General features: G+C 33.4%; 2 protein-coding genes across 2 annotated transcripts; both read left to right on the forward strand.

The window, feature by feature from the left end:
- The first annotated feature begins 5931 nt into the window (after window positions 1-5931).
- Window positions 5932-6716, forward strand: LOC149496994 (kunitz type trypsin inhibitor 104-like). Its single transcript, XM_089720562.1, has one exon. The coding sequence runs from the start codon at window positions 5983-5985 to the stop codon at window positions 6565-6567; it is 585 nt and encodes a 194-aa protein (XP_089576688.1). The 5' UTR covers window positions 5932-5982; the 3' UTR covers window positions 6568-6716.
- Window positions 6717-13682: 6966 nt separating this feature from the next.
- On the forward strand, window positions 13683-14480 carry LOC149496995 (kunitz type trypsin inhibitor 104-like). The gene has a single exon (XM_089720550.1). The coding sequence runs from the start codon at window positions 13743-13745 to the stop codon at window positions 14325-14327; it is 585 nt and encodes a 194-aa protein (XP_089576676.1). The 5' UTR covers window positions 13683-13742; the 3' UTR covers window positions 14328-14480.
- The last annotated feature ends 876 nt before the right edge of the window (window positions 14481-15356 follow it).

A 15356-nucleotide genomic window follows, 5' to 3' on the forward strand; every position in this document is an offset into this window, starting at 1 on the left:
AAGCATTTTTCTGGGAGATGGCACAGAAGTTGCAGTTCTAGCTATAGGAAATGTTTCTTTGAATTTTGAGAATAATAGAACATTGTTTTTGAAGGATGTTTTATATGTACCTTCAATTAGAAGGAATTTAATTTCAGTTTCTAGTTTGAGCAAGAATGGATATTCGGTTTGTTTTAATGAATTTTATGATGATTCTGTCGTTATTAAATTTAGAAAACAAATGATATGTTCTGGCTCAATAATTGATGATCTTTTTATTCTCAAAGTTTCACCTGAACTGCAAATTCCTAATTCTGAAGTTAATAACTTTGATGTCATTGTTCCATTGAAAAGAAAACGTCCTATTGAATTTAGTCATACCTATTTGTGGCATTTAAGGCTTGGTCATATTAATTTAGATAGGATTTCTAGGTTGGTCAAGGATGGACCTTTGAGTTCATTGAAAGTGGAGGCACTACCAACCTGTGAATCTTGTTTAGAAGGTAAAATGACTAAGAGGCCTTTTCCTATAAAGGGTAATAGAACTAATGATGTACTTGAATTAATTCATTCTGATTTGTGTGGTCCAATGAGTGTCCAAGCTAGGGGTGGTTTTGAGTATTTTGTGACTTTCACAGATGATTACTTAAGATATGGATACATTTACCTGTTGCGCCGTAAGTCTGAATGCTTTGAGAAATTCAAAGAGTTCAAGGCAGAAACGGAGAAACGACATGGAAAATATATCAAGTCGTTACGGTCTGACCGTGGTGGCGAATACCTCTCTAGGGAATTCATTACTTATTTATCAGAACAAGGAATTACTTCACAGTTGTCTGCACCTGGTATGCCACAACAGAATGGTGTAGCAGAAAGAAGAAATAGGACGCTTATGGAAATGGTTAGATCAATGATGAGTTATTCAGATTTGCCCATTTCGTTTTGGGGGTATGCCATAGAAACGGCAGTATATATTCTGAATTTGGTTCCATCTAAGTCAGTACCTAAAACTCCTACAGAACTGTGGACTGGGTGAAAGCCAAGTCTAAGACATGTTCGGATGTGGGGTTGTCCAGCCCATGTGCTGAAAGGGAAAGCAGATAAGTTGGAATCAAAAACAGACTTATGCTTCTTTATTGGATATCCTAGAGGAACGAAAGGTGGTTTATTTTATAGTTCTCAAGATAAAACGGTCATTGTTAGCACCAATGCACATTATCTTGAGGAAGACTATATTAAAAACCATATTCCCAAAAGTCGATTAGCCTTGTATGAATTGAGAGGAGAAAATATACCAACTAGAACCTTTCCATTAGAACAACAACCTAAACCATCAATGGTTGGAGCTGACATTCCATTGCCTAGTCGTAGTGGAAGAAATGTTAGTCGACCAGTAAATCAACATCAGCCTGAATATTCAGTACCTAACATTTCACTACCACCTGAAAGTAGTGGGAGTTATGTAGAAACTGAAGTGGCAGCTGTTGATCCAAATATACAGGAGCACAATGTTGGGGCTTCTAACATTTCATTGCCTCCTGGTGATGACAGACATGTTGAAGTTCCAGAACATGATCAAGATGTAGTCCCACCAGTCATGGACTTGCCGGCTTTACAGCCACAGCAAAATGAAGGTGTGATTGCAGAACCTGTAGTACTTCGTCGTAGTGGGAGAATTAGACGACCACCGGTTCGATATACACTTTTGGGAGAAGCTTTTGATAGAATCCCTGAAGAAGTGAATATTGAACCTGTCTGTTACGATGAAGCACTACAAGATAAAGATGCTGATAAGTGGCTTGTAGCTATGAAATCTGAGATGGAGTCCATGTACTCTAATCAAGTCTGGGAACTTGTAGAACCACCTGAAGGGGTTAAACCCATCGGATGTAAGTGGATCTATAAGAAAAAGAGGGGTATAGACGGTAAAGTGCAAACTTATAAGGCAAGGCTTGTTGCGAAAGGGTTTACTCAGAAAGAAGGGATCGATTATGAGGAAACTTTTTCCCCGGTAGCCATGCTAAAGTCTATTAGAACTCTTCTATCCATTGCAGCTCATTATGATTATGAGATTTGGCAAATGGATGTCAAGACAGCTTTCCTAAATGGAAGTCTTGATGAATGCATCTATATGAAGCAACCAGAAGGTTTCATAAACAATGGACAAGAAAATTTGCTTTGCAAATTGAATAGGTCCATTTATGGGCTTAAACAAGCATCTAGGTCATGGAATACTTGTTTTGACCAGGCGATCAAAAGTTTTGGCTTTGATCAGTGTCATGATGAGTCTTGTGTGTATAAGAAATGGAATGGTAGTAAGGTTGTTTTTCTGGTACTATATGTGGATGATATTCTGCTTATAGGGAATTGTGTAGGTATGTTGAATTCTGTCAAAGATTGGCTATCCCAACGTTTTGATATGAAGGATTTGGGAGAGGCTGCTCATATTCTTGGGATTAAGCTTATGCGAGATCGCAAGAAAAGGATGATTGGCTTATCTCAAGCACTTTATATTGATACCATTCTTGCTCGTTTCAGCATGCAGGATTCCAAGAAGGGTTTTCTTCCCTTCAGACATGGAATCACTCTATCTAAGGACCAATGTCCTAAGACACCTGAGGAGATAGAGAACATGAAGGCAGTTCCATATGCTTCTGCAGTTGGAAGCCTTATGTATGCAATGTTGTGTACCAGACCTGATATCTGTTTTGTTGTTGGCATGGTTAGCAGATTTCAATCTAATCCTGGGCGAGAACACTGGACTGCAGTCAAGCATATAATCAAGTACTTGAAAAGGACTAGGGATTATATGTTAGTTTATCAATCTGACGATCTTGTACCCATTGGGTATACAGATTCGGATTTTCAGACTGATAAGGACTCTCGGAAGTCAACCTCTGGTAATGTTTTTGTCTTGGGAGGTGGAGCCATAAGTTGGAGGAGTATTAAGCAAACTTGTGTTGCTGACTCCACCATGGAAGCTGAATATGTGGCAGCTTCTGAAGCTGCAAAGGAAGCTGTATGGCTTAGGAACTTCCTTATGGATCTAGGCATAGTTTCTTTAGTGCAATTGCCTATTACACTTTATTGTGATAATAGTGGGGAGTTGCAAATTCGAAGGAGCCACGGAGCCATAAAAGGGCAAAACACATTGAGAGGAAGTATCATTTGATACGAGACATAGTTCAAAGGGGAGATGTGATAGTGACAAAGATTGCATCGGAAAACAACCTGGCAGATCCTTTTACAAAAAGCTTACCAGCAAAGACTTTTGACAGTCATGTAGAAGGAATGGGAGTTAAAGTTATAGATGCATGGTTATGAGTCTAAGTGGGAGATTGATAGAGATATACTATTAACCATGCATATGTAATAGTATAGCTATAAATGATTTTCTATTGACAATTATTTCTTTGTATTTAATTGGAAATTTGCATTAAATAAATGTTATTAGCATATGAACAATAATTGTGATTAGTACATTTTGTATGTATTTAATTGGACCAAGTAGAGAATGGATGTTTAGTACTGACTGTTAAACATATTCTCTAGGATATTAGAAATAATGTTTATTGTTCTTAATCTTGATTTATTTTAATATGAGCAAACATTGATTGTCTTGTGCTTTGATTCATTAAAGGGTGAGTTTCATTATTGGAATAATATTCTCGGTGAATTGGGCAAAGATATTTTGTGTTTGTGAAATATTAATTAATGATAGAATCCATGTCTCGGTTTAGAGATTGATAATGCACTTTAAGTAAGCTTATAAGGTTTCATAGTGTAAACCCTGCAGGTGGATATTGAATCCGACACATGAAATAAGTTGAGCGACAATCTTAAAGTTATATTGTGATTTAAATAAATTGTCAGTAAGTTATTTAAATGACAGCATCTGTAATCTTAACATGGGGAACATTATTTTATTATGTTGTGGAATAGTAAAATAAATAAGGAGTTCAGTCATGAGTTTTTAGTGGAATAATTCATGATTAATTATAATAAGAATATGTTGGTCTACATAGGTTCTTATTATAATTAGTAGCCTGATTTATTTTATTCCTGTGGTCCCTGTAGTGCCCTAATTATTTGGAAAGTTAAGGGTGTATTAAATAATAGATAAATTATTTAGTTTTAAAATAATTGATAATTATTTTAATTAAATAATTTTTTATTTAATTTATTTTATACTAAAAAAAAATCTTCCTATCGAAGAGAGCTTTTTTTAATATAAGATTGGAAAACCCTAAGAATAAAGAGACGCACGTTATTCTATTCTCTGCCACTCAGAGAGTTCCAAAAGAGAGATAGTTAGGGATTACTGCAGAAGATCGTGGGTGACTCCAAGATCTCTGGAAAGAAGACCGGTGAGCGATTCTGCGCTTCAAGAGGTCAATTTATTGATTTGTTCGATAATGTTTTTAGTTTGCCTCATATGGTTTCGATAAGGGTTGTTTCCGCTTTATACCCGCTCCCATCAAAAAGTTGCCAACCAACTTCCACCAATTTATGGAGCCAATCTTGGACAACTTTCCTCACATACAAACCAAGGTCCAATCTATGCAAATGGAAGAGACAAGATTGAGAGAAATTTAGGGCCTAATGAGAACTTTATTCCCTAAACAAGGTGGAATTTATTCCCTAAACAATGTAGAATTTCTCTCCCAAGAAGTCTATATAAAGAGAGGAAGGATCCATTATCCATCCCATCCCACACATTACACTACACTCCACTCTACATCTTTCTCTCATTTTATAGCTTGTATATAGTTTTATTTTTAGAAGTTAAGTATTCAAGAGTTGTGCAAAGTTTCAAGGAAGTCATCCAAGCAATTCATCACTAGTTCTTATTTCTAAACTCTTAATCTTGTTTATTTCTTTCATTATCCTTATTGATTATGGAATATTATTTAAGTATTATTGGGTTTTATTGAAGTACTATGTGTAACTAAATTCTTATACTAGGAGTTTGATGTAGCTTAATCTCTCTTCCAATTTATGCAATTAGATTTATTTTTCCTTATTCAAGTTATGATTTATTAATGAACTTAATGCTTCTAGGCAGAATTCTTCCTTAGATTGAGTTATTTCAATTATCATTATCGGAAGAAGGATCTTTGATATGAAAAGGTTATAAAACACATGAGAATAATAACTTGATGCGGAAGCTGGTTTGACTCATGCGGGATTTTTATGATTTATCAACCTTAAATTGTAAATTCATAAATAACTACATAACTTAATGATTTAATTCATATCTGATTGCACTATTGGAAGATAAGTAATTAAATGGAATTAAAATAGCTAGCAATACATCGGAAGAGCTTGTTAGTGAATTCAGAGTTGTTTCCCCTACTTGAATAATTAAATTGATTAATGAACTAATGAAATAAATTGGATAGAATTAAGTGAAATCAAAATCCCTAGTAGTTTCAATTCCTTGATTTCTTTTAATCAATCTTTGTTTACTTAACTCTTGTTCATTTTACATTTATAAAATAATTCTCTCAATTATCGTTTAAATAATAACGAGATAACACAATTTTGGTACTTGGATTACAATCCTTGTGGGAACGATATCTTACTCATCATATATTACTTATAGCGATTCGTACACTTGCGAAATAAGCCGTCAAGTTTTTGGCGCCGTTACCGGGGATTGGCAATACCAATATCAATACGAATTATCTTGTTATTAATTTAGACATTTTGTTTTTATAACAGATGATCAACAAATCCAAAATGATAACTATTCACATGAAACCATCAGCTTAGCAGCCAAGAAAACCAAAATCATCCCAATTGACAATAACCATTTTTGTTACTTTGTCAACTGCTGTACACATACGACTATATCATCCACGCAAAGGTTATCAAGTTGGACTTTACCGTGTCCGAATGACCGTACCATAGCCTATAAATACCTCACAACTCTTATCCAAAAATGCATACATTCAAATTTCTTTAATCTTGATTGTTTCTTATATACCAGAGAATTTAACCATGTTCAGATTCATCGGAAGCTTCACCTTTTTATGGCTTGTCATGGCAACAACTGCCATGGCTCAATCCACAACCATACTCGACACCAGTGGACAGCCCCTTACAAGCGGCGTAGAATATTACGTGCTTCCAGCTGCCACTGATACTGCTGGTGGTTTAACCTTGGTTAACCGCACCGGCTCATGCCCTTTCTACGTTGGTCAAGAACCTCTTTCAACTGTCGTTTCACAAGGCCTTCCTGTGGTTTTTACGCCAAATGATGGAGATAGTGTTGTAAGAGAGGATATTCCTTTCACTGTTGCATTCTCAGCCTCTACGACTTGTGTTCAGTCCACCGGATGGAGGGTAGAAAATGATGAAGAAGTGTCGAGGACATTTATTGTGACAGGAGGAGATCAAAGCTTCTTTAGAATTCAAATTGATGATAATGGTCTCTATAACTTGATATGGTGTCCAGTTTGTGATAGGCCAAATTGTCCTAGGTTTAGATGTTTGGATGCTAGTATTTTCTTGGAGAATGGAAAGAGATTATTGATTGTGGGTGAAGATCAAGCTTTTCCTTTCCGATTTAGGAGGGCCAATTAATTTCTTTGTTCTCAAGATATGGCTTCTTGATATAATCATATTGTAGTATTAGTGAATAAATAGAGAAGTCCATCTCTTGATTAATATTTATGTAAAATGTATTATGCATGCATTTGATTTCTTAATTAAAAAACCCTTTTCCTTTTTTATTTTAATTAGCTTTATTGTTTATATTTTTTTTTTTTTCTAACAGCAAACACAAATGAATTTTTTTAAGAGAAAGAAGATAACAAGAACTACAAATCCTCAACTCTAATGTTCTATATAAATCGAAAGTTCTATAACCAAGAGATCCTATACCCGATATGGACTACAAAATGGAATGAAAAGCCCAAATCAAATCTGCCAACTTCTCCTGAGATAAGAAAAGAAGGCAGATGGCAAGGCTATTCTCAGAAATAGCAGTACAAAGAACTAAATCACAGCCAAGCAACAAAGAAATTCAACCTATCAACACCCCCTTTAGCTAAGTGATCTACCATAGAGCTGCGAGACCTCAAAATATGAGTGAAAGAGACCAAAGGAAGAGAAGATAAGATTGAATCCAATCGATTGAAATCAGACCAGTAGCTCCAAGGTCTAGATGCAGCCTTAGTAGTCCAAGAAATAGCACGCTTAGAATCTGATTCAATAATAAGTGGAAGAGCACTAAACTGAGAAGAGTTCGAAGAATTCCAAGGCAAAAAGGATTGCTAACAGTTCAGCCTTATCAACGCACCAAAGCTTTTAGAGAAAAGACAAAGAACTGAATCATTATGATCCTTGGGGGTGTTCATGGGTCGGTTTGGATCGGTTTGAATATAATAATCGAACCAAACCTAAAGTGGCGGTTTGAAAAAATTAAATCAAAATGAAATCATAAAAAAATTTCAAACCAAACCAAACCTTTGATCACAATTTCATTTGATTTGATTCGGTTTAGACGGTTTGAAATAATAAAGATTAAACTTTCTGATTCATCTACTTAATAAAAAAAAGAGATTGACATAATGTTAAATAAGAAAAAAGAATTAATAAAAATTATGCCATAAAATACAGATTGAATAGCTATTAAAAGTTATTAAATTAATTTTTTATATGTATATTCTTAGTATAGTATATGAAAATGTTACAGATTTAGTGAGATAATAATTAAGCAAATTATAAATATAGAATTTTGATTTTGATTTAAGTACATCTATTACTAAAATTTATAAAAAAATTATAGTTTTATATGCATATAGCTTATACACATATATTAATCTAATTTTACATGAATCTTTTTGAATATTTTATAAAATAATCTATAATTTATCTAATTAATAAGAAATTATTGTTCAATTAATCTCATAATTTACTATTCAATATAAATTAATCAATGCAAAGAAAATTTTCATCCAAAAAGAATGAATTGAAAAAAAAATATATATATATATATATATATGGTTTGGTTCGGTTTGAACGGTTTTGACTCTAAAATCATAAACCAAACCACAAGCTCGGTTTTTAAATTTTATAAAACCAAACCAAACCATCAATCTTTTGAAACCCCTATTTTGAATCAATTTTGGTTGGTCTAGATCGGTTTGGGCGGTTCGATGGATGCCCTTAATGATCCCTAAGAACACCCCCCCATACCAAAGGGCTTTGGCTTTCCTCTAGATGAACCATCTACACAATGAATATAAGAGAACCTGGAGCAGAGGCAGTCCAACAAAGAGACGCTTGGATCCTTGATTTTTATCCGAGAAGATAAGTAATCGTAAGAAGCCACCAGAACAGGGAAAGAAAACCAGTCACTGAGCCCATAAGACATCGATGGAAACTTTGCTTTAATTTATTTGATCCCTAAGGTTTTATAAAATTAATTAACTCATCCCTATATTTTTGTATATTAGGCATTTAGTCTTCGAGATTTGATTCTGTCCCATTGACTGGTCCTCTCGTCTAATTCTAACGATTTTTTGCTGTTAAATGCTTAATAAAAGACTAAAATACCCTTATAATAACACAAATTAAACCCACTATCACTTTTATTCTCCTTCATCTCCATTTTTGCGACTCTACTGTACAAACTCAAAAAAATAAATAAATAATTTATCTTCACTTGCTATAACCTCAAAAGAACCAAACACTTGTTGATTACCTAATTAAAAACCTTAAAATCATTGAAACATAAGTAATCTCTATTCGCATCTCTCATTGCAAAGCCATTGAAAATTCTAGTTCTGTGGTTCACTTTCTCCAATTCCCATATCCAATCTATTATCTGTACATCTCCCCAAATTCTCTTTGCTAATGTTGGAAGGTACTTAAAACCAAAAATTAAGCTTTCTCAAGATATGGCTCTTGTCACTCTTATGGGTAACAATCTAGGCAAGTTCATTTCCAAGTTTCTACACCCTAAGCCAGGTATTTTTTGGTTGGTATAGGAAATCCCAAAAATATAAATACAATCAATCTACACATATTCTAAGTCTTTATCGTGTAGAAATTGCTCGTATTATAATTGGTTGCTGTCCATTTGCAGTTACAAATTAAAAGATGAAAGAAGGAGATGAAATCGAATTGTTTTTTTTCCTTTTTTTTTTTTTTTTGTCTAGTCACAATTATAAACTATTAGCTCTTGTTGAGCTGATAAAAATAATTATAGGCAACATATTTCATCATTTGCGTAATTTTTGTTGATAGATAGTAACAAGATTATGGGATTTTGGTAGAGTATGCGTCGTTGGCAACGATGGTGGGATTGTGGTGGAGGCTTTAATGAAATTATGGATAGTGGATAACAAAAGGTTATACTAGTCATTTTAAAATCTCTCTCTCTCCTCTCTCTTGTGTTTTAGCTTCATTTAACTGAAAAGGCAGCTAATTTCGGACGGAAGGATCAGTTAACGAGACGGAATCATATCTCGAGAACTAAATACCTAATATACAAAAATACGAGGATGAGATAATTAAATTTGTAAAACCTCAAAGATGAAATAATTATTTTCCCATTGTTTTTTTTTTCTCCTTTACAAAGCTTCATCTCTTTAACTCATAATCCTTTTGTGGGTCCCCGTTTTCTTCTCATACCCCCACCAAATCCCATCTAAAGCCTCTCTCTCTCTCTCTCTCTCTCTCTCTCTCTCTCTCTCTCTCTCTCTCTTCGTTTATGTTTCAAAAAGCAATCCGATTAGGCAAAAACAGAGCATTTCGTAGGAAAATTAAGAAAAATAGAGCAAGTACTGGAATTGTTTTGCCTATTCACAGAGGAGGACTCAAATTCTCAAAGCAAGAAACCGATGAAGCCATCATCTCTTTCTTTTGTAAGAGAAAAGTAATTCTTGAGATACCATATGACAAAAAGGATAGAAAAGAAAAGAAAATCCAGAAAACCAGAAACCTCTATTTTCAATTACACATACAGACACAAAAAGAGTGGGGTAAGGGAGAAAAATTAATATTTATATTCTTTTTACGTAAATAAAATAAAATAAAATAATATGTATTTTGGGTGTTTTGAGTTTCTTTAAGAAATATGATGCCCACTAGCAACGACGGCAGTGAAGGAGAAAGTTGAGGGATTGTTCATCGTGGATTGAGCTGCATGCATTATTACAAATTTTTTAACATGCTCGGTTCTTTTATAACATCCAATAAGGCACAAATTAAGAATTCTTTGTCCTCATCGTATATTTTTTTAGGAGAAGAAAATAGGACAGCAATTTATGCTGGTAGCTTCTACATGCTTTATTTACACTGAAATATTGCTGAAGGATATCAGTTATAAAGTGGATTTGGTCCTTAAAGAATTGTTTGATGAGCTCTGTAAATTTTGTGAGTCTGAGCTTTGCTCAATCTTTTACAAACTTTAGCAGAGAAATGCCATCAAAAGTGGGGAACAAAAGTCATTTTATGTTTTCCTAGGTTCTTCACTCGGCAATCTATGGACACGACGAGAACTTAAAAGTTGACTAACTACAATGATGTGTGCATTTCATGCATACATAATTATATCTTTAATTTTCTAGTTTAGTCCAATTTTAGGGACTTTTAATAAATTAAAGTTAGTTTTTGCATGCATTGTGCATACTTTGCATTTGTTTTGTTTATAGTGTAGGTTTGACCATTTTGAGAGAGAAAACCCTAAAGCAAGGGGCATTTTAGGAACATTCTAGTAAAATACACAACCAGTCAACCAGCTGTGTATTCTCCTCCAGTAAGTCAGAAGACTCAATGGAAACACAGATAGTCAAACAGTCTATAAATCAAAGTTACTGCAAGGGCACTTGCTGTATATTTTAGCTGGGTTCCAATTAAAGGACCCTTTCTACCTGTCTGCCCATATGTCGGCCCGTGTATTTATCAAAGCATAGAGCCATCACATAAAGCACGATCATAGAATTGACCGTATATTCTCCCCTATGGCACTAAAAGCAAAAGATTTGGTCGGAGAATGTCTAAAATGCCCTACATCATCACCTGCACTATAAAAAGAAAAATATGAGATTCAAAGAGAATCACGAGGGCTAGGGAGCAACTCAGATTAAGAGAAGCACAAATTTAGAAACCCTAGAAGAAAGAGCCACTGGGAAGTCAAGATTATTCTTCCTTCTCTTTTATCTTTGGTTTTGCTCAAGGAACTTACTCTATAGTTAGCAACAGGAATAAGAGTTTTATCTCTATTTTCTATTGTGGACAAGGATGGTTCTAGACCTATCTTTTCTTCTTAATCTTGTGCTTTGTAATTTGAAAATGATTAGTGAGTAGTTCCCTTAGCTAGTCTTGGGTGAAAACCCATTTGGGCAATATTTATGTAATCATCTTTCCTTCTTTTAATCTAAATGGATGTTTTCTTGATTCTTGTGTGTGTGTGTGGTTAATACTTATAATATGTGAATTGAGAATTATTTTTCAATTAGAAATTTGTATTTTGTTGTTGTGAGTGAAATGTTTTTTTTTTTTTTTTTTAAATGAGATGAAGACATATAAGTTAGAAGAAATAAATTAAAGTTCACTTATACATATAATTCAGATATTTTTCTTTCCTTTTGTTTTTCCTTTTCTTTTTTGAACCAAATTATATTACTTGTTTTGGTCTTCTTTTCTTTCTTTTTAGAAAAATTTCAAAAATTGAGTCACATTCTCATTTTCGTTGATGGTTTTTTTTTTCCAATCTTTTTTGTGTCTTTAAATTTCTGTTTTATTTCATAATTTTTCTTTCTTACCTCAAAATGTATTTTAAACCTTTTGTAATTATATACTTTGCTTTTAATCACTATTAGTGTGAACATAGGAGATATTGAACCAAATGATTTATATAGCAAACTCTAATTAATTTGGGATTAAACTCTAGTTGTTATTGATGTTTGTAACTCTAATTATAGTATAAATGCGATTTATTTTTCAACAAAATTAAAAAAAAAAAGGTTAAACCTATAACAGTAATATTATTTAACAATATTATTTTTCAAATAATAACAATAACAATATTAATAATAATAATAATAATAATAATAATAATAACAACACTAACAACAACATTAACAATAATAATAATAATAATAATAATAATAATAATAATAATAATTTACGCCAAATTAAAATAATAATAATAATAATAATAATAATAATAATAATAATAATAATAACAACAACAACACTAACAACAACACTAACAATATTAATAATAATAATAATAATAATAATAATAATAACAATAACAATAATAATAATAATAATAATAATAATAATAATAATAATAATAATAATACTATATATAACAGTAACAATTTACGCCAAATTAAAATAATAATAATAATACAATAATAATAATAATAATAACAACAACACTAACAACAACACTAACAACAACATTAACAATAATAATAATAATAATAATAATAATAATAATAATAATAATAATAATAATAATAAATTGAAAAAAACACAAAAATCGCAAAAAAAAAAAATCGAAAAAAATAAAATGCAAATCGGTCTTATCTCAAATAATGTCCAAACGGTGGCGAACGGCATTGAGGAGTGACCGGAGCGTCGGTGGCGGCGTCACGCGGGCTGGAGCGTTCTCAGGAGGGGTTGGAGCGGCACTGCGGACGGAGGAGAGGAGAGGAGAAGGAGAAGAGAGAAAGAAGAAGAAAGGAAAAGGAGAGGGCATCGCGTTTAAAGCCCTAAAGTTTGCGACCGCCTATCGGTTGCAAACTTAATTAACATCGGTCGCAATTTTTAATTGTCCGACGTCGTTTTACTACGCGAAAAAATTGCGACCGCTTTGCGACTCAAGACGTCGGTCCCAAAATATAGGTCGCAAATTTGTCGCCAGTCGGTCTCAGAACTTATCCCTATTTTTGACGCGCGCAATTTTGCGATAGAAAAACAATTGGTCGCAACGTGGTCGCAAAATCGGTCGCAAATCCGTAGTACTCGGGTCGCAGACCGAAAACCAAACTAGCGGGAATTTTCAGCGCTAAAATCTGTGACTGTTTGCCTATAAATCGCAAATCGGTCGCAATGTGGCATTTTTTTTGTAGTGTATGATATTTTTTGTTAGTTCTTAGCAAATTAGGAAATAATATGTATCACAAAAATTGGGAAAATTTTTATATTTTAATTTTAAAAAATCATTTATAGGAATTGTTTGAATATTTCCATGAAATGACTAAATAATTGACGAGATGAAATTGCAAAGATATGAACGTCTTAATTCGTAACACTTAAATTAGGTTAGAATATCATAAACCAATAATATTTTCTTAAAATGACAATAATTTTATTAATTAGGTTAAGCCATAATGTGAACTAGAATCCCATATCAGTCGCAGGTCATTTATATATAACTGTTATTTGAAATTCTAATAAGTTTCTTACTTTGTCATTAGATAAACTTGTTCCGATCGAAAATTAGTATATGACAGATGATCAACAAATCCAAAATGATAACTATTCACATGAAACCATCAGCTTAGCAGCCAAGAAAACCAAAATCATCCCAATTGACAATAACCATTTTTGTTACTTTGTCAACTGCTGTACACATACGACTATATCATCCACGCAAAGGTTATCAAGTTGGACTTTACCATGTCCGTATGACCGTACCATAGCCTATAAATACCTCACAACTCTTATCCAAAAATGCATACATTCAAATTTCTTTAATCTTGATCGTTTCTTATACACCAGAGAATTTAACCATGTTCAGATTCATCGGAAGCTTCACCTTTTTATGGCTTGTCATGGCAACAACTGCCATGGCTCAATCCACAACCATACTCGACACCAATGGACAGCCCCTTACAAGCGGCGTAGAATATTACGTGCTTCCAGCTGCCACTGATACTGCTGGTGGTTTAACCTTGGTTAACCGCACCGGCTCATGCCCTTTCTACGTTGGTCAAGAACCTCTTTCAACTGTCGTTTCACAAGGCCTTCCTGTGGTTTTTACGCCAAATGATGGAGATAGTGTTGTAAGAGAGGATATTCCTTTCACTGTTGCATTCTCAGCCTCTACGACTTGTGTTCAGTCCACCGGATGGAGGGTAGAAAATGATGAAGAAGTGTCGAGGACATTTATTGTGACAGGAGGAGATCAAAGCTTCTTTAGAATTCAAATTGATGATAATGGTCTCTATAACTTGATATGGTGTCCAGTTTGTGATAGGCCAAATTGTCCTAGGTTTAGATGTTTGGATGCTAGTATTTTCATGGAGAATGGAAAGAGATTATTGATTGTGGGTGAAGATCAAGCTTTTCCTTTCCGATTTAGGAGGGCCAATTAATTTCTTTATTCACAAGATGGCTCCTTGATATAATCATATTGTAGTATTAGTGAATAAATAGAGAAGTCCATCTCTTGATTAATATTTATGTAAAATGTATTATGCATGCATTTGATTTCTTAATTAAAAAACCCTTTTCCTTTTTTATTTTAATTAGCTTTATTGTTTATATTTTTTTTTTCTAACAGCAAACACAAATGAATTTTTTTAAGAGAAAGAAGATAACAAGAACTACAAATCCTCAACTCTAATGTTCTATATAAATCGAAAGTTCTATAACCAAGAGATCATATACCCGATATGGACTACAAAATGGAATGAAAAGCCCAAATCAAATCTGCCAACTTCTCCTGAGATAAGAAAAGAAGGCAGATGGCAAGGCTATTCTCAGAAATAGCAGTACAAAGAACTAAATCACAGCCAAGCAACAAAGAAATTCAACCTATCAACACCCCCTTTAGCTAAGTGATCTACCATAGAGCTGCGAGACCTCAAAATATGAGTGAAAGAGACCAAAGGAAGAGAAGATAAGATTGAATCCAATCGATTGAAATCAGACCAGTAGCTCCAAGGTCTAGATGCAGCCTTAGTAGTCCAAGAAATAGCACACTTAGAATCTGATTCAATAATAAGTGGAAGAGCACTAAACTGAGAAGAGTTCGAAGAATTCCAAGGCAAAAAGGATTGCTAACAGTTCAGCCTTATCAACGCACCAGAGCTTTTAGAGAAAAGACAAAGAACTGAATCATTATGATTCTTAGGGGTGTTCGTGGGTCGGTTTGGATCGGTTTGAATATAATAATCGAACCAAACCTAAAGTGGCGATTTGAAAAAAATTAAATCAAAACGAAATCATAAAAAAAATTCAAACCAAACCAAACCTTTGATCTCAATTTCATTTGATTTGATTCGGTTTAGACGGTTTGAAATAATAAAGATTAAACTTTCTGAATCATCTAGTTAATAAAAAAAGAGATTGACATAATATTAAATAAGAAAAATGAATTAATAAAAATTATGCCATAAAAT

The sequence above is a fragment of the Jatropha curcas genome, chromosome 4, assembly GCF_041381405.1.
Source record: "Jatropha curcas cultivar XTBG-Jc1 chromosome 4, XTBG_Jcur_1.0, whole genome shotgun sequence".
NCBI lineage: Eukaryota > Viridiplantae > Streptophyta > Magnoliopsida > Malpighiales > Euphorbiaceae > Jatropha > Jatropha curcas.

Bases quoted from the DNA above. Each gene is read 5' to 3' on its own strand.
- LOC149496994 (XM_089720562.1), top strand. From the start codon at position 5,983: ATGTTCAGATTCATCGGAAGCTTCACCTTTTTATGGCTTGTCATGGCA.
- LOC149496995 (XM_089720550.1), top strand. From the start codon at position 13,743: ATGTTCAGATTCATCGGAAGCTTCACCTTTTTATGGCTTGTCATGGCA.